Raw genomic sequence first — 18,541 nt, 5'->3', positions numbered from 1 at the left:
GTTCAGAGCCCAGCGTGCCACACAGCTGAGGCCTCCCGCCGCCGGGTCTCCCGGGCAAGGACTCTGACACTCGTGCACCTGCCCCAGCCGGACCCCATCTGTCACCCTCAGCTGTTAGGAATGGAGAACGGGGCCGCCCTCCTTGGGCCGCTTCACCCCAGTCTTCCCGTCCTGCGCTCCGGGAGCCCCGGGTCAGGTACCCGGGGACAAAATACTCGCCTCGGAAGGACTTGAAAGCCCTCAAGGAGCACAGCAGTTTCTGACAGCATCACGGCCACCCTCTGTGGGGTCACGGCAGCTTGTCACCCCAGCCCGGCCCCCGGCAGCTGAGCCTGCAGACTCGTCAGAGGCGCGTGGCCCAGGGGCACGGCTTGCCACTGCCAGAGAATCTGGGGAGAGCCCAGGTCTGCCGGGGACACCATCATGTGGAGCCTACACTGCTCAGGTTGAGGGCTGGGAATGACGTTGCCCAGCTGGTGTCCCCCAGCACCCCCCACGGGAGCGCGGTGTGAAAGCTGCCTCGTGCCCAGGTGAGGGCTGCACACACCCTCTGGCCTCACGATCCCACCCTGAAACCCACCCTACGGAACAGCATCCCAGGACAGAAAGGATGTTGGCACCAAATGCAACAGCTGAAAACCACCCAAGGGTCCCTCAGCGGGTGGCTTCCCACAAGAGCCAAGGGACAGACAGACCAATCTGGGTAGCCTGCATCAGGATATATTTGTAAGTGATGGGAAACACCACAATCATGGCTTCAGGGGGGCAGCCCAGGCTCCTGAGGACCACAGGCTGCCCTCCTCACGGCCCCAGTGTGGCTGCGGAGGCTCCGGGCAGGAAGCAGGGAAGGTCAGAGGACAAACCAAAGTGACTTTTCTCAATGGCCAGACAGATCCCACCCCAAAATGCAGGAGACTGGAGGTTGGATCTTAACCGGCCCAGGACAGATGTGGACGTGGAGGGTGGGACCTAGCAGCCCCCAGGAGCCACTCAGAGGCGTGGCTGAGCAGTGAGCCCTGGAGGAGCACAACAGCAGGTGCAAACGTTGAGAGCCACACCTGATGGGTGTGGACATACAGGTATGCTGTCCGTCTGTCCCCTTCGGAAGAGGGGCTCGGTGGTAAAAGACAAGACATCTTCTTGTCAAACTGCTTTGATGAGTTCGGGGTTGGGGGACTGTGATGGCTTTGAAGGTGTCCCCCTGTGTCTGGTCCTCCTCCCATCCAGAAGTGGAGTTCAGCTGCCCCCTTGCTGGCTGGCATGCAGCAGCAGTGACCCGGCAGGACTTCCCAGGCCCCGGAGGGCATGGCTGACACTCAGGACTCTCACCGTGGACACCAGCCCCCAGTGTGCAAGGAGACCCGGGCCACTCGAGACGGCCACCGCCGTTGAGGTCTCTGTGAGCAGGCTGCTGATGGCACTGCCTGACGGAGCCCCAGCAAGCCCGGGGCCCTGAGCAGCAGTGACAATAAGGGAGTTGTTTTACACCCTGAGTACAACAGAGATTGAAAATCAAGACAGTGATCTTTATCTTTGTTTTCCCAGTGTTAGAATGGTTTATTTCCCACCTCTCACCCCTCGTGGCTACTGTGCAGGTAACAGAGGCAGCACCCCAGCTGGGTCCCTGCTCACAGGCCCCGGCCTGGCCTGCGGGGAAGATGAGGCAGCCAGCAGGAGCCGAGAGGTCGGCTGCCCGGCCTCCTGCTCTGCTATAAGTGAGATTTGCTTTAAATGTCCTCCAGTTTCTTTAAAGGAGCAGGCTAGGCAAGGCTGCACCTGGTTCCAGAACCTTTCGTGCTGGTTCCAAGGGAGCCTATCTATAAAAACTGTTCTGGCTGGGCGTCCCCGGGACAGGACACCCCACCGGCGTCCCCAGCTCAGCACCCTGAGGGATCCCTAACCCCAGAAGGTGATTTCACTGACCACTCTTAAGCTGGGCACAGGTGGATATGCAGGTGGCTGGGTGGTGGGGTTGGCCTGGTCTTCCCAGTGTGGAGGGCAGGCTCCGGCCTCTGCCTCAGTCACCCCGGGACGTAGGCCGCATGCTGCCTGGACATTCCTGCAGCGGGCCAGGAGGCAGGCAGGGTGTGCCCCGGGTCCGCCGTGTGCACCATCACCTGGGCACGGGGTGAGCCAGCAGGACGAGTGGTCCAGGGGTCCTTGTCCACGCCACGGGCCATGCCAGCCATTTCTCTGGTGCCCTCACCCAGGTCTCTGCAGGAAGAAGAGGCAAAGCTTGGGGGAAAAGCGGGGACCCCGTGTAACCCGACACTGCCCCCATGCCGGGCACCTGGGCCCTGCCTTCAGTGGGCTTGGGGCAGGGTCAGAACTGCCCTGAGCCTGAGGAGGCCCCTCCCTGGGCCTCAGACCCCTCACTCGTATGAGGTATGGTCCAAGGAGCAGCATGCCCACCTTCCAAGCTGGGAAGGGGCTTCCTGGGGTGGTGCTGGGGAAGGGGGCTTATTCAGCGTGTGCAGAAAGCACAGGGGCCAGGCCTCTCCCTGGCCCCGTTGCTGGGGGCAGAGACAGCTTTGCTCCTCCAGACTGTCCTCTGGTGGCCTGGGGCCAGATCACCCACTGCCTGTATCTCCGGTTCCTCTGTGCATCCCACCCCCAACCCACAAACCAATCACACTCTTCAGCCTGACCAGAGCCTGCACCCCCATCCACTGGGTCGTCTCCTGCTCACGCTGCCCTGCTGCTTCCTGCCCCCACTTAAGATGCTGTCTCTCTCCTTCCCCCAAATGCAGACTCTCCCCATCTGTTCACCACAGGCATCACCTCCTCCAGGAAGCCTGCCTGGATCTCTGCTCCCCCCACACTTAATTCTCAGAAAAGCTCTAGGAAGTAGTAGGAGTTAAGAAGTTATGTTGGTTTGATGAATAAGTAAATGAACCAGTTAATTAGCGGAGAGGAAAGACTGCTTGGTGGGTGAGGCTGTGGACTTTGGAGCCAGACAGCCAGAGTCCAAACTCGGCTTCACGTTAGCAGTTATGTGCGATTCTGGACAAGTTTCTATTAAAATGGGATGGAAACAGTGCCTGCCGCTAAGGTTAGAGCAGCGCCTGGCCTATTGGGAGTTGCTGGGAAACATACAGAAAACAGGAATGTGGGGGGCACACCTGGCCTCCTCCAGACAGCCCCACTGACCTAGATGGGGGGCTCGAGGCCCTGGGCCTTACCTAGGAAGGCACATCCGAGAGACAGCCGTTCCTCCCCCACTGAACTGGTGCGTCCCCAGCTAAGACACAGCACGGTGTGTCACAGTCTGTAATGGGAAGGGAAGGTGCCACCGGGTAGGGGGCAATGGAAAAGCTCTGAGACCTGCCGGGGGTGGGGGGGGGGGGGGCGGCTGACCGTCCGCGAAGAGAATGCATCAGCCGAGACCCCACAGCACAGCCGGAGCAAAAAGGCAGGCACTTGCGGCCGTGGCTACGCTTCTGTCCCAAGGACCCACAGAGCTCCCAGAACAGCCGTCACCAGCAGGCGACGCGCAGAGTAACCCCGAAGGACTAAAGCCAACAACACAACTGACAGCGATGGTGTGGGGAACACCTCGGCGTTAACCGAGGAGCCGCCGACGAGCATGAAGCTGGCGCCTGCTAAGGGAGTGAGCGGGAGACCAGTCCTGACACCCGGTGACGGTGCAGCTGTTGTGGAAACGGCTCAGATAACTTGTGCTGGGCTCCTGGGGAAAGAACGTGGAAATAAAAACATCCAGACTGTTGACCTCAACAGTCCATTCTTGGGTGGTCCCAGATGTCATCTTGAGAGAGGAAAACCACTCTGAGTAAGTGCAGACATTCACCCCGACCCGAGTGCAATGGCTGCAGCATCTGGGCGACGCTCTGGGGACCGCGGACCACGTGGTGCACGGATGGAAAGGGGGCGAGGCAGCATTTCCGCCACGCCACCGTGACGTGCGCCTAGTGTGTGTCTAAGGTGCATCTGGAGCTCCAGGGAGGGAGGCAGGAAATCAGTGCCTCCCCGTGGGCCAGACTCCACACTCCAGCCATCGCCGGGCCCGGGACGTCGCAAGCAGACACGGGGCCAGACCGCCGCACCACAGCCGCGCCTCAAGACAAGAGCAGGATGAACGGTGACGGCCGGCACTCCCCGAGCCCTGTCCGGCCGGCCCAGGCACTGCTAAGACCCTGGCCGTTTGACGGAGGACCCTGAGGCCGCGGCAGCCGCCATGCAGCAAGGCCACCGGACGGGGACAGGTGGACGGAAAGGACCGGAGCCTGTGGAAACGTGCACCCAGATGAGGTCGGGGACAGTGACCGTGAGCATGACAGGGGGCCCGTTACACGTTCCGTCTGCTTCTGTGTGCTCCTGACATCTCCCCGAAATAAAGTTCAGGAAAGAGTTCAGAGTGACGTGCAAACAGCAAAACCAAAAAGAAAGTGAGTAAACAGCCAGAGCTCATCCTCATTCCTCACAACAGGAAGGACAGAGTCGCGGCACAATTAGAGAATCACCATGTGTGTAACTCCCAGGCCACAGGTCAGGGTCGTGGGGGGAGCAGTATGGCCCCTTGCAGAGTCCCCTCTTCATCACGTGACGTGGACGCCTCAACCGAGAGGCCCCAGAGCATGTGACCACGGGGCGCCGGCCTGACCTGCGTCTGTGACCCACAGCAGCGCCACCAGGGGGCACATCCGGGAGATGCAGCCCGAGTGTGGCCATGCAGAAGCCTGGCGGCCCAGAACCCGCAAGAGACAAAGCTGCCAAAAACAAACAGCCCGCCCCACTGAAGGCGCCCGGAGCCCCAGCGCTGGGGTCAGAGGGCACATGCTGAAAGCTAGAAACACCGGGAGCTGTTGTATCTGCAGCCCACGTGCAGTCTTGACCAGACTCCGGGAGTCAGAGGAAGGGACATAAGAGAATGTCCCTGTAACGGTTCAGAAAGTCTGTGTGCCCGTGCAAGAAGATAAGACCCAGAGCCCTGCTGCGTCCCCCGGGAGGGGACCTCCTGTCTCTGCAGGTCTGAGTTCCCAGGATAAAGGCATTGGGTGGTGGGAGTTGAGGCCCAGGTAAGGCTGGGCAGCGTGTGGGATGACGGGCGTCCTGACCAAGCTGGGCCCCCCACCCTCACGCCCAATGCCCCCCTCGCCGTGCCCGTGCCCACGTGGTGAAGCTGTAGTTGTCGTGCGCCTGGCCAGGGCGGACCCCAGGGTCCCTGCCACCACCGCCGCCATTGTTCGGGCCCTTGAGGCCGAGGTAGGAGGCCTGCACCGTATCCAAGTCCCCGGCTCTCAGCTGGAGCCACAGCTGGGTTGCCCTGGGGAGAGACGGGGGAAGGACATTCAGGATGCCAAATCCTCTGCAAGGCGGTTGATGAGCCGGACTCTGGCTCGTCACCCTGCTCACCCAGCACCGCGGAGCCCAGGCCGCGAGCGGACCCAGACTGAAGGAGGCCCAGACCAGACCCATGTGTGCGGCCTGGTTAGGAAAGACCTTCCAGAGCCGCGAGGCTCTGTGAGTCGCAGGCTGCTGTGGGGCAGCACTCGGTAGCCGGGCTCCCTGAGGAGCCAGGGCAGCCCCAGCGCCCCCGGACACCCGCCGGAGGCCCAGGGCACGGATGGCAAGTGCCCATGGAGCGCCCTCTGCCCTCAGGCTCGGGCGGCAGGGAGGGCTGGAGGCCGCTGGGGCCAGCGTACCTGTCGGATGGCTGCTCACTCCTCTTCATGCACCTCATGAGGCAGGAGGTGAGGAAGGCCATGGACATGAGTAGGATGATAGCGCAGCTGACGATGGAGGCGATCACGGCCACCTTGAAGCCGAAGGTCTCATACGGCGGCACGGCTGAGGGAGACAAGGCCACCTCCTGCACAGGGCTCGCGAGGCCCTCAGTAACCCCGTTCCGTGGGGGAGGCAGGGAGGTAGGTGCTGGTGGCTGGGGCTGTCAGGGAACACTGTCCCCTAAAGGGGGGGGGGGTGCTTGGGCAGGGTTTCAGAGGGTGTGTAGGAGTTCACAGCAGCACACCCGGAAAAGCTCTGAAAGGAGTTCAGTGATAGCCCCTGGTTCCATGGCAGCCACATGCCAGCAGTGGCCTGCTTCCACGTGCTCCAAGCTGGTAAACCCTTCAGGGGCCCACGTGCCTTCTCAGTTCACTTTCCAGGAGGCTCAAAAGCAAGAAGAATGCCTGTGTCTGAGGCCAAAGGGCCTTTGCTGCTTAACAGCCGTGTGACCTCAGCTATGGGTCGAGCAGTGTTCTACCGGCTTCTAACGGGCATCCTGGGAAGACAAGGCCCAGGGTCCTAGTCTGAGCAACACTGCACACCCTGCCCTGCGGTGACACTGCTCACGCCCCACCTCCATCCCCATCCCCTGCCCCAGCTGAACACAGGCCACCCAGACCCAAGAGCTCTCCCGGCTGCCCCCGCAGCTGTATATCCGTCTTCTGGCCCGTGGGGGTGAGGGGAATGGTGTGGGGCACTTCTTAGGGCCTTCCTTTCCTGCCCGGCCACGACAAGCACCCAGAACACAGGTGCCATTGTCTTGAGTCCCACCCCAGGGCGAGGGGCCAGCGCAGCCTGGGTCCCCCCTCCACAGGGAGTGCCGTATGAGATGCCCATCCTGAGGGCTATGGGCCCTCAGAGAGAAAGCTCCTTGTCAGTGAATCCCTGTTATCTTGGAGCCTAATCCAGATGGGCGCCCTCCTTCTCAGAGACTGATCCAGCACACGAGCATTTGAAAGGCTCTGAGAAGTGCTGTAGCCTATTAATCCAGCATGTTCCAAACCGTGTTGGCTACGAAGCCCTCTTTGATGCCCGACACACGTCAACACGATACAGTGACCTCCCTCTGGAAAACCCTTCACCACCCTGTACAACAAATACAACTTGAAAGCTAGAAAGCCATCTCGTCCCCTGACGGGGAGCCCGGGGCTGCGAGCATCCTGGCCCTCAGTGTCCCCAGTTCTAGAATCCATAGCACACACAATATCCTATGAAGGTCTGCTGCATGGGTGCATCAAAGAATGAATGAATGAACAGACAGAGCTGCCTGCTTAAAAGATGACAGAGAACAGCTCAAACAAGCTCTCGGTGCTGACAGGCCAAGTCAGTGGCAGAGCGAGGGTTGAGGCTGCTGGGCCTGGAGTCCATGTGCAGACATAGGGCCCAGTGGGGGCTGTCCAGCTGCCAGCAGCGGGGTCGGGACCCTACAGAGGCCTAGCGGGGACTTGTACCCACCGCATCCCCTCCGTGGACGCTCACAGCCCCACATGACGGGACCAGCCGCCCCCCACCCCCTGCAGGTGCTCAGGGGAAGCGGGCCTCACACTTGCACACGGGGCTCACTGAAGACCACTCGGCGATGCTCCCCTTCCAAGCACAGGTGAGGAGGCCGGACCCAACCATCTGGTGGCCTGAGGGGCAGTGGAACACGAGGACAGTCCCCACAGAAGTGCCGTCGCCACGAAGGACTTGAAGGGTGCCCCGCGGGGGTGGCTGCACCCGTGTGCACGTGCCTAGGGAAGAAGAGAGCAGAGATGAGGACCCTACCCTGGACAGCAGAGGGTGGGGAGGAGCCCCGGCGGGGAAGGGCGCTGCTGCTCCAACAGCCACACGACGCCCTGGGTAAGGTGCCACGGCCCAGGCCATCTGGCGTGGCAGCCACTCGGCCGGTGGCCTGGGGGCCAACGCGGAGCAGATCCCAACATTAAGTGAACCTTAGAGGTTCCAAAGACCACAGTGTTGAAAAAACGAATCTGTGTCAGAAGACAAGAAAAGCAAACACAGGTGACTCTTGAACAACACGGTTTTGAACTGCTCGGGTACACTTAAGTGTGGACTTTTTACAGGACAGGGCTGTAAATGGATTTTCTCTTACGACTTTCTTAATGACGTTTCTTTTCTCTAGTTTACTTTACTGTAATCATATGGTACATAACCCATCTAACATGTGAGATAGGTGTGAACCAGCTCTTGATGTGATCAGTAAGGCTTCCGGCCAACAGTAGCCATTAGTGGTTAAGTTTTCGGGGAGTCAGAAGTTATATCCAAATATCAACTGCATGGGGGTCAGGACCCCTAACTCCTGTGTTGGTCAAGTGCCAACTGCACACAATTAGTATCTAAGCGTAGACCCAAAGGCAGAAGCAAGGAAAAAACAGGGGAAGGGAGAGACGGGCAGTGTGCGTGAAAAGTAAGAAAGGAGAACTTTCGTTCCTCCAATAACTAAGACACAAACAAGCTCAGGTGAAACAACCAGGAAGAGATCTGGAGAGCGCAGGACGAAGGTTCCACCCCCTTGCTGGTTGGTATCTTCGTGCTCATCCACAAAAGCTGACCCCAAATAAAAAGCAACAGCTAACGTGGGAACACGTGCTTCACAGAAAAAACACAAGGAGCCGAGAGGCAAGAATCTGTTTCCTCACGGTAGCTGAGGATGTGCGGATTCAGAGACCTCGTCTCTCACACCTCGAGCTGGCCAATCGTAAGAGAAAAAAGACCATGTGCCAAGTTCAAGAGGCCTGGGAACGCCCGCTCTGGGTGGATCCAAACCTTTCTGGATGGGAAAACGTGTGAAGAGCTTTGTGTCGTGGATCATCCGAGAATTTAGCCAAAGGAAAGAATTACGAATCTGCAGCCAGGATTTCTACACCAGGATGTTCACCCCCACGTGTACAGAAACCACCAATGTGCCTGGCCGTGGACCCGTGCGGCCAAGCAAGGCATAGCCTGGTGACAAATGCCAGCCAGCCGTCCTTCCATAAGGACGTACAGAGACGGTATGAATGGAGTGGCAATCACAGCACCGTCATGAGACCGCCACAATGACAACAGCTGGCGCTTACCGGGAGCCTACGGAGTGCCGGATGCTGAACGCACGCCTTACGTGCACTGACACGTCAACCTGGACCGTGCCTTCCTGGGGAGCCACCATTCTCCCCACTTGGCAGGTTAGGAAACCGAGGCACAGGGTGGCTAAGTCACTTCCCGAGGCTACACAGCTCCTGTGTTGCAGGGCAGGGATTCGGAACCAGCAAGATGGCACCAGGCTACCTTCTGAACACGTGTGTGTGCACACGGACATATGCACGCAGCCACGTGCCCTGTGTCTGGCTCCCCTGCTCAGCACAATGCCCAGGGAAGGCACCGGCCATGACATTCTGCCGTCAGCCTGGCACGCTGTGACCCAGCCAAGCTCCTGCGCTCGCCAGGCTGCGCGACACGTGGCCTTTGCTGTGTTCACTCGGACGGCAGCACCAGGCCGGCTCCTTCTGTGCTCCAGCCCTGACACGTGGACACTTCTTGATCCACAGCCGACTCGCCAGCAAACCCTGCGGGCTCTGCTTTTAAAATCTGTACCCAGGACACCCCAGGGGGCTAGAGTGCCCCCCAAGGCCACGCCCACCTAGAAACAGCCACGGGGGCTCCATGCGTGCCACCATGGCACCCCATTCCACATAGGCTGTGGGAGGATAGCACACCCAGGACCACTCGGGACAGCCACACACGCACATGCCTGGCACATCCAACCTGTCCAGAGGGGAAACCAAGGCAGGGGGAGGTCAAGCCACCCCTTGTCCAGCTGTGCTGGCCTTGCCCCACTCAGGGTGAGGTTGTTAAGGGGGCAGCAGCCTGAGCATCGGCCCCGCTTCGTGCTGTCAGGAAAACAGTAGGAGCCGCGGCTGCCCCAGGCCTCACCATGGGCAGTGACTGTGAGTGACAGCATTTGGCTGTGCTCTGCCACGCTGCACTAGTCCACCCCTTGTTCTGCCCCACCGAGAACTGGGGGGAGGGGGGCTCACGGGCCGAAATGTGGGGCAGAATGTGAGCCGGGGGCCCTCATGCTTTGTGCAAGGGGTGGGGTGCTGACTCCTGGATCAGCTAACACTGGGAACCTACTGGGTGCTTGGCTACAGCCCTGTGAGCAGGGCAGTCCATCACTACCTTACAGATGGGGAAACTGAGGCACAGCAAGGCTGGGTGACACACCGCGGGAACTGGCCGCAGCTGTCCCCGTCTGTCCTGCGGCTGGGAGGATGTGGGCCCCCGTGTGCAGGTGTCCGACACCAGCATCACTACCCCACCAGCAATGCAGCTCTGATAGAATGTTCTGGCCAAGAAGCACCCTCATTCCTACCCTCGTGCAGCACTCCCAACCATCTCAGAGGACAGCGGAGAAGAATCATCGTCTCCATTTTGCCGCGAGGAAACCAAGGTTCCACAGGGGAGGGGCCCGGACTAAGTCAGCAGCAGAGCAGGGGGTGTGGGTACCTGTCCCAGAGCGGGTCTTTCCCTGATAGACCGCACTACCAAATTACTAAGACGGTGTCAACAATCACAAAAGAAAAGAACAGGTAAATCAGAAAAGAAAAAGCAATGTCTCAAAAACCAGGGGAAGGGCAATTAGTTTTAAAAAAAAAATTAAATAAAAAGCATTCACATCAGAAAAGGAGCAAACCTCCATTTGACACCATCTCGAATCCAAAAATCCCCAGGCATCTGCTAAAAACCTACAGAAACTAGTAAGTCCAGCAAGGCTGCAGGATGCAAGCCCAACACCCGAAAATCCATATTTCAGCACAGTGGCAGGGAACAAAGTGGAATAAAGAAAGCAATTCCATTTACAAGAGCGTCCAAAGGAATACATCGCTTAGGAATAAAGTGAACAAAAGAAGAGTAAAACTTAAACCCCAAAAACTACAAGACACTGCGGGCGGAAATAAAGGTCCTGCCCGGAGGTGAAGTCGCACGTGCCCGCGGGCCGGGAGACTGACCGCCACACTAGCCTCGGCTCCTCTGCAGACACACCACAGCCCCTCCCAGAGTCCCAGCTGCTGCCTTTCCAGAAACTGACAGGAGGGTCCTAAAATTCTTAAGGAAATGCAGAAAACCTAGGATAGTTCCAACAAAAACTATCTCGAAAAACATCAGAGTTGGAGGACTCACGCTTTCCTGTTTCAAAACTTTCCGCAAAGCTACGGTGAGAAAGGGACAGACCCGGAGCCAATGGAGCAGAAGCGACAGTGCAGAAATGAACTCTTAAAGTCAGGTGAGCTTTGATGAGGGCACGAGGACCGTCCGGCGGGAAGAGAACGGCGTTCCAGCAGCTAGTGCTGGGCAACAACATCCACAGGCAAAGCAGCGCTGGCCCTCTCCCCGCAGCAGACACAAAAACGAACTTCAAGTGAATCCCAGACCTAAATGTAAGAGCTAAATCTGCAGAACTCTCAGACGAAAGCAGAGGGATAAATCTTCCTGACCTTGATTCGACACCAAAAGACTAACGACAAAAGCAAAAAATAGATAAATGGGACTTGACTGAAATTAAAAATCTTTGTGCTTCAAAGGCCATGATCAAGAAAGTAAGAAGACAAGCTAGAGAGTATGAGAAAATATTTGTCAACTGTATATCTGATAAAGGACTTGTGTTTAGAGTGCGGAAGTTATTATGGTGAATTATAAATGAAAAAAAATTTTATTTGAGAGAGAGAAAGAGTGCGCGCGAGAGTGGGGAGGGGGCAGAGGGAGAGAGAGAGACTCTTAAGCAGGCCCCTCGTTCAGTGCAGAGCCCAAGGCGGGGCTCGATCCACCAGCTTGGGATCATGACCTGAGCCGAAATCAAGAGTCGGCCGTTCAACCAACTGAAGCACCCAGATGCCCCGTTATACTCACTCCATCATAAAAGACAAAATAACCAAATTTAAAAATGGGTAAAGTACCTGGACAGACATTTCTCGACAGACATACCAGTGGCCCCCGTTAGCACATGAAAAGATGCTCAACGTCCTTCCTTCAGGCAAATGCAAATCAAATCACCAGGGAGTCCCTGCTTCACAGCCAGCAAGCACCTGTCCCTGAAAAGGACCAGGTGTCCCCAGGAGGTGGAGAACCTGGAGCCCGTGCCCTGCAGGTGGGGACACAACACGTGAAGCCCCCTTCCTGACGTCACATGGGGCGTTACCACGCGGTGCAGCGCTGCCCCGCCCAGCAACACAACTGAGATGAAAACACACCCACACACAGACTTGCTTGCGCACACACACACACACACACACACACACACAACAGCATCACTCACGAGAGCCAAACGGTGGAAACCACCCCAACGTCCACACGGATGAGTGGACAGATAAATAGAAAATGGTACAAGCCCCGCTGGAACAGCACCAGACGACAAAAAGGAGAGGGGCAGCGACACAGGCCACAGTGTGGCCGAACCCTATGAGGACAGGACGCTCGGTGCCTGAGCCAGTCACAAAACCTCAAGTTGTCAGACTCTGTTTATAGGAAATGTCTGGAAGGGGCAAGCAAATCCTCACAGACGGAAAGTAGATTAGCCATGGGCGGGGGGTGGGGGGGGGGGGGAGACTGCTGGAGGGCGCACGGCTTCTCTCCGGGGTGATGAAATGTTCTAAAAAGGACTGTGGTGATGGCTGTCCCTATCTGAAAACGTACTATAAGCCACTGAGCTGCACACGTTAAATGCACACTTTAAATGGGTGAATGACATCTCAATAAAGCTCCTAAAAATTCCAGGAAAATACTTGTGTCAATCAGAGAAGTGCAAATTTGAAATGCGAGGTATTGTTCTGGCCCCTTAGCTTGGTCAAGATGGAAAAGACTGGCGTACCGGGGCGGGTGGGGTGTGTGTGTGCGCACGCAGAGCCCCGGCGTGGAGGGCAGGGGACCCACCCTGTGCCCCCGAGGTGGACACTGCCCGCTTCCACTCGCTGACCTGGGACTGAACACTGCAGACTCTGGGCTCTTAACTGACCGCCACACTTGGCCTCGACAGGCGCCAAGGCAGGAGCGACGGAAAGGCCGTCTCAGCCACCGGGCTGCAGCCAGCGCCCCCACCAGGACCCGTGGACAAGGACACCGGCTGTCCTCCCGGCCAGGAGGCGGGCGGGGCATTCTGGAACCGGGTAGACGGAGCACGGCAGCCACAGGCCGGCCACGTGGCCCCTCCCCCGGGGTCACCAGGGAGCCAACACTTCCTAGTCCTCAATTTAGAGCCGCCACTTCTGCTTCTGGGGCCGGGGCCGCTAAGCAGCCTCTTTCGGTGCTGCCCCGTGTGACCTGCCTGGGGAGGAGGCTGGCCAGGGGGAGAGGCCGGGAGCGCTCACAGCACCCTCACCAAGCGCCTGGCCTGCACACCTAGAACTTTCTCAAGAAGGTCAGGAGCCCTGAGGGACAGACCAGAGCAGCAGCAGAGGCGATGAAGCAGCCTGGTGAAGAGTCAAGGGCAGGGTCAGGCTGGGAGGTGTGGTAATAAATCCATTCGGCTCTGCAGGTGCGTCTGTGATATTTAAGACAAGGGGAGAGAGCCTCCAGCCAGTGTCACCGCTGAATGTCACCGCCTGGCAGCCAGGGCCCGGCCCATTCCAGACCCCTCGGGCTCTGCGGCAACCCCCCCTGCCCCCGCCACCCGCACCTGCTGCTCTGGGCCTGTGACCCATCTGGAAGTACCCAGACGGCACTGCCATCTCAGGAACTGCTTCGCCCTGTGTGCACGGGTTGGGGGAGGGCCCCGCTGTCACTCACATCCTGTGCTGCTGCCGGTTCCCGTGGGGGTGGCCAGGATGCCCGTCCTGGGTTTCTCCACCCAGGGGATGGGTCACACAGCTGAAAGGAGAGAAGTGATTCTCCCTAAGGTGCTCAGAGCCATAAGGGGACAGAGAGAGGGGGCCGTCAGGGAAGGGGGAGGGGCGGCACCGACCCGCAGACAGGAGACAGGATTTAGAGCCCACCCAGCGAGCACACTGTGGGGTGGGGGTCTGCGGGTCTCCGAGAGACTCAGAGTGGGGGGCTTTAAGTGCAGTCCTGGCTCCGTGCCCCAGCCCTGCGGCCTCATACTCTGCATTTCCAGGCAGCGAGCCGAGCTCACACCCGTCAGAGGCAGGGAGCCACAGCATCAGTGTGTGGCCGGCCAAACACAGGGCCAGAGGAATAATCGTGGTGAGAGGAGGGGGAGGAGCCCTGCCCACTACCTGCCCAGAAGAGGGGAATGCCTTCCCTGGGGGGCCGGCCGGGAGCCCCACGTCCCGGACAGGATGCTGAGGTGGGAAGGTGCCCCTGCCCCTGCTGGGAAGCCCCCAGCCCCCAAACCTCAGGCCCTCTCCACCGGGTCTGACTTGAGTCCTAGACCTGGGCCTCACCTTGCTCAGACTCAATTTCCCCATCTGCAAAACAGGGTGAACTGCCCTCCCACAAGGGTCATGAGAAGAGTAAGGCCACCCCAGGGAGACCTCAGAGCAGTGCCTGAGCTCAGAAACACTCCCCAGGAGGGGGCTCAATGCCTCATTCTGAGCACCCAGCCCATGGCACCCCAGACACCCCCAGGCTCCTATGGGTCTCTTCCGGCATCCCTTCCCTGGGCCCAGAAGGCCAGCGAACACATCTCTGGGCTGAGCCCATTTTCCAGATGAGGAAACTGATGTCCCCCGTGTACACTGGCAGGGTCTCCACAAGACCCTTCCACGGAACTGGTGACACACAGCCAGGGCAGGGAGGTGGTTGAGTGCCAAAGGGCTGCGGGGGGCTGTAGTCACGTCCACCCAAGACCCCCTCCCAGAGACGTCCTGAGGAATCACCACGGCCGGCGGATGGGCCAGCGGGCTGTAGACACCATGGCCCTTGACACGGCGAACCCAGCTTCTGCTCACAGCCCTTACTGACCCCTCCCCGTCCTGGAGACCCCAGACCCCATCACTGGCTCCCAACAGCCCCTCCCTTGATATCTAAGAAGCAAATCCCACCTCCTCCTGTCGCTGCTGAAAACCCTCACAGACACCCCGCTGCCCCTGGGCATCCTGCAGGACACCCTCACGCTGTCCTCTCCTTAGGCCCCTCCCACCTGTGGCTGGCCCAGACACCTGGCGCTGCACCCCCCCCCCCCCAGCCCTTCTCTGGCTGGACCTATGCACCCCTCAACCTTGGGTGCATTGCTCCTTGGGCCCTTCATGGCCTTTTTTTACGACCTCTTTTTTACTAGGTGCAAATAAATCTTAAAGCAGGAAAAACAAAGTAAATGGATTCACTGCAAAGAAGACACAAACCCAAACCAAACCCTAGGGGCTCCCTGGACAGTGAAGGGCAGACTTGCCCTGGAACGCCCCTTGCCCCCAGCTCCCGCCCCAACGGGTCCAGGAGGATGCTCCCTCTCATGGGGAGGGGGGGTGCAGGGCCTGTGGTGGTGCTTCCCCAGCCCAGCCCCGCATGGCCAGCAGGGTGAAGAACAATCCCGGTTGTTAATCTTTTATCTGGAACCTTGGGCCACAGGCCTGCTTGCTTCGTCCTCCTCCTTCCTGGAGCCCACACTGCCCTCAAACCCTGACCTCCCCCCTGCCCCCCCCCCCCCCCAGGACCTGGTAAATCAGTTACTTTTTTCCGTTCTGGGAAGAGGTGCACTGGGACTGGGATGGGGAGACAGGCTGCTGGGCCCGCTCACCACCAGCCTGGGTCCCTGCGACACTGGAGAGTTGCTTCCTTGATCTGCGTCTGGGTTTCCCCCAAACGGAAAGGGAAACCCAAGGAGGAGAGTTCAAAGGGTGACATGTGCTCTATGGAGGGTGAGACCCCCAAGACCCCAGCAGGGGGGGACAGCCACACGTGGGGGGGCCCACAGCCCCGGCTGTGTGTCTTCAGGCTAGATACTCGCCCTCTCTGAGCATGTCTCCTGTCCCCTCCGAGGGCAGGCCCGGGCCTCGGGCCTCGGCCACAGTGGAGACGGGGTCTCCCGGCACGCCCCCCAGCTGGTGGGTCAGCCCACACTGGCGGAATCCCCAGTGTGTTTCAGAGCAGACCCAGGCTGGTTCCCACCCAGGAAGAGCTGCCACCCAAAGCTCCAGGGGCGGGGGAAGGAACGTGAAGGCAGAAGGCGGAGCTGGACCTCGGGACAAGGAGGCCACGCTTGAATTCCCACCACTCCCCCTGGGCCTCGGTCTGTCCTCTGTGAAGTGCGCGCAGATCAGCGGTGCGGCAGGGATATAGGAGTCACGCCCATGGCACGCCCTCATCATCCGGGTCCTCCTGCGGCCCCCTTCCCAGGCATCTCCTTCAAGGCCCTTCCAGAAGTGGGAGGGGGTCACCTCTGGCTGCTGGAACCGTGTCCTTCCCGCAGGGCTGCGTTCCTGCACAATCTCCCCCATCAGGGAGTGCTGGAGCAGCCCGGGAGGCGGGCCAGGGCCGGCGGGGGCCTGTGGGCAGCGGAAGGGTGGCCTCCATGGCGAGCGGGGCACCCGGCCTCCACTCAACAAACACTTAACCCCTGCTGTGAGCCAGCCTCTGCCCCTTCACCAGCCACACCTGGGCGAAGAGGGAAGAACGTGGACCCCGGGACGCCAAGTCCGTGCGGCTAGACTTTGGAAGAGCAGAGTGATGCGTCCATTTTACCACGGCAAGGAAAAACACGCCCCCCGCCCCCACTGCTAGGTTGTAGCTTGTGCCAAACTGTCACAACCCCACAGGGACAAGTGGGTACACATTTCACAGCTCAAAAGACTGGGGCCATGGGGCAGGAGGATGGTGGGGTCTGGGATGACTGTGTTACCCCGGAGCAGAACAACTGTGGCGGGGGTGGGGGGTGCACAGGCCCTTCCTGACTCCCCCTGACTGGTCCACAAGGCCGGGGACAGGCATGCAGTGCCCACTAAGCACGTGGGGAAACTGAGGCCAGAAGCAGAGCGACACATCCCAGGTGAGAGGTGTCTTTCAACCCCAAATGCTGGGAAAGGGCTAATGGGCTGGGACCCCCAGGGCGGCCAGAGGAGTCTGAGCCCTAAGATGGGAGGCAGGGAAAGCCTGAGGGCGGGGACTGGCCTCTGAGACCCCACCCCCCACCCCCAGGATTCTCAGCAAACAGTTTTTTGTATGCAGACACATCAGGGCCTCCCCTTCCCCGTCCTAGGCTGGTCTTGTGCAAGTCTCTCCACCTCTTGGTCAACACCCACCTCCCCGGCAGTGGGGCAACACTCAAACGGTCATCACACGCACCAAATTCGGTATTAGGGGGACGGGGAGTCAAAGAAAATAAACCCACCTCACCAGGCCAGGCTGCCCCTAGAGCCAAGCACCTCTCCCCTGCCGGTAATTTGCCTCCTTGGGCCTCAGTTTCCCCATTTGAGAAGGAGCTGCCCGCCAGGGCCCCCAGGGTGGGGACTGTTTTAAGCAGGACTGGCAGCACCCAGGGGGGCTCCTCCAGACCCCGCTTCCATCCGTGCGAAGAGCCCAGTCCTGAGCCTGGCCTGGGCCACAGGTGTGCAGAGACCTTCAGGCATAAGGGGAGGGGGCAGTGTCCGCCAAAGTGAGCCTCAGGGACCTCTGGTTCTGTTTCTCAGTTAGGCTTTAGGCGCATTCATGCAGCAAAGCCAGCCTCCAAACCTGGGGCTTCGGACGAGCTGCCCACACCGCAGCCAAAGCACGAAGGTGAACCCTCTTCAAAACATTCTCGAAATCAGTCACAAAGTACGCTAAGTGCCAGTCCTCCCACTTCCGGAGACCCCAGACTTCGTCCCTGGCCCGGGAGCCTGGCGACCGCGGAGAGTCGTTCCCCCGCCAGGCTCAGTTTCCTCACCTGTGAACTGGGGGTGGGGGGCCAGCCGGGGCACCGGAGAGCCTCCCCGCCAAGCGAGGCCGGGTCCCCACGTCGGCCGCACCGACTTCCCCTGCTCCGAGCGGGGCGCGGGCGGGGCGGGCGCCGCAGCGGGAGCGGGCGCGCACCTGCGCGGAGGGGCGGCTGGCCGCCGCCGCCTGGTTTCGGGCCGCCTGCAGCCGGGCTTCGGCTCCTCTGGGGCGCCGGCTGGGCGGGAGGGGAGGGTCGGAGAGGGTCGTCCTCCGGCGGGTCTCGGGCTGCGGGCCTCCCCGGACGCGGCCGTGCGCCCCTTCTCCCGGCTGCGCGCCCCCACCGCCACGGCTGTGCGCACCCCCTCCCCGCTCCCGCTGCGCCGCGCGCCTCTTGGCTTCCCGGTCCGTGAAATGGGTGCAGAGCCTCGCTCGTGGCCCGCAGCCCCGGCGCTCACCTGTGCCGTTCCCCGGGGCGGGTTCGGCGTCCACCGCGCGCCCCCCGGGCCTCGCCCTGCGGCGAGGGGTCGAGGCCGCCCCGTGCATCCCTGCGCTCCTCGCCGCTCGGCGGGTACCGCGGGGCCTGAGCCGGAGGGGCGGGGCGGCCCGGGACACGTCCCCTAGGGCCGGCCCCGCCCCGTAGGTCGGGGGCGGGGCCGACCCCGCGGGAGCCCCAACCCCCCAGGGGGCAAAGCTGGCGGTGCAGGAAGTCTCGCTCCAGGGCTCTGCACGGGCTTTGCCCTCGGCCCCCGCCCCTCTGAAAACCCCGGTTCCCCAGGCCAGGTGTCCTCCGTGAGCGGCACATGTGAACCCCATCCGTGTCCCTGTGGGCCAGGCCCTCTGAGCTGGGGGGTCGATGCTGTAGGTCTTCACTGAGGAGCCCCGGGTGGTGGGGGCAGATTCAGACCCCTGGGGTCTGGCTGTGCCCTCACGAACGCGGCGGGGCACCTGCCCTCTCCCGGCTCAGCCCCCGGCCCAGCAACCCGGGTCGTGGTCCGGGCCGGACCCGGAGCTGCAG

At 60.4% G+C, this 18,541-nt stretch overlaps 1 protein-coding gene across 4 annotated transcripts; it reads right to left on the bottom strand.

The window, feature by feature from the left end:
• Nucleotides 1-1,526: 1,526 nt before the first annotated feature.
• On the bottom strand, nt 1,527-18,328 carry SUSD3 (sushi domain containing 3). 4 transcript variants are annotated; one of them, XM_019434344.2, is made up of 5 exons: nt 17,982-18,118; nt 7,290-7,478; nt 5,664-5,808; nt 5,132-5,284; nt 1,527-2,214 (listed from the first exon to the last, which is right to left on the bottom strand). In XM_019434344.2, the coding sequence occupies exons 1-5, from the start codon at nt 18,067-18,069 to the stop codon at nt 2,022-2,024; spliced, it is 768 nt and encodes a 255-aa protein (XP_019289889.1). In that variant the 5' UTR covers nt 18,070-18,118; the 3' UTR covers nt 1,527-2,021. The 4 variants fall into 4 exon arrangements, with proteins under 4 accessions (XP_019289889.1, XP_019289890.1, XP_053763672.1 ...); XM_019434345.2 differs by lacking the exon at nt 17,982-18,118 and adding an exon at nt 13,397-13,463; XM_053907697.1 differs by lacking the exon at nt 5,132-5,284 and having other exon boundaries at nt 17,982-18,119.
• Between the last annotated feature and the right edge of the window lie 213 nt (nt 18,329-18,541).

Source organism: Panthera pardus, unplaced genomic scaffold (genome assembly GCF_024362965.1).
Source record: "Panthera pardus isolate Hobbes unplaced genomic scaffold, ASM2436296v1 HiC_scaffold_20, whole genome shotgun sequence".
In the NCBI taxonomy this organism is placed as follows: domain Eukaryota; kingdom Metazoa; phylum Chordata; class Mammalia; order Carnivora; family Felidae; genus Panthera; species Panthera pardus.
The sequence above is the reverse complement of the archived record's forward strand: the minus strand, read 5'-3'. Positions and strand labels throughout refer to the sequence as shown.

Coding starts and splice junctions, on each gene's coding strand:
- SUSD3 (XM_019434344.2), bottom strand. CDS start 18,069: ATGCACGGGGCGGCCTCGACCCCTCGCCGCAGGGCGAGGCCCGGGGGG. Junction 7,479..17,981: donor CGCCCCGGGGAACGGCACAG/GTGAGCGCCGGG, acceptor CTTCTTCCCTAG/GCACGTGCACACGGGTGCAG. Junction 5,809..7,289: donor AGTGAGCCCCGTGTGCAAGT/GTGAGGCCCGCT, acceptor TGTCTCCCTCAG/CCGTGCCGCCGTATGAGACC.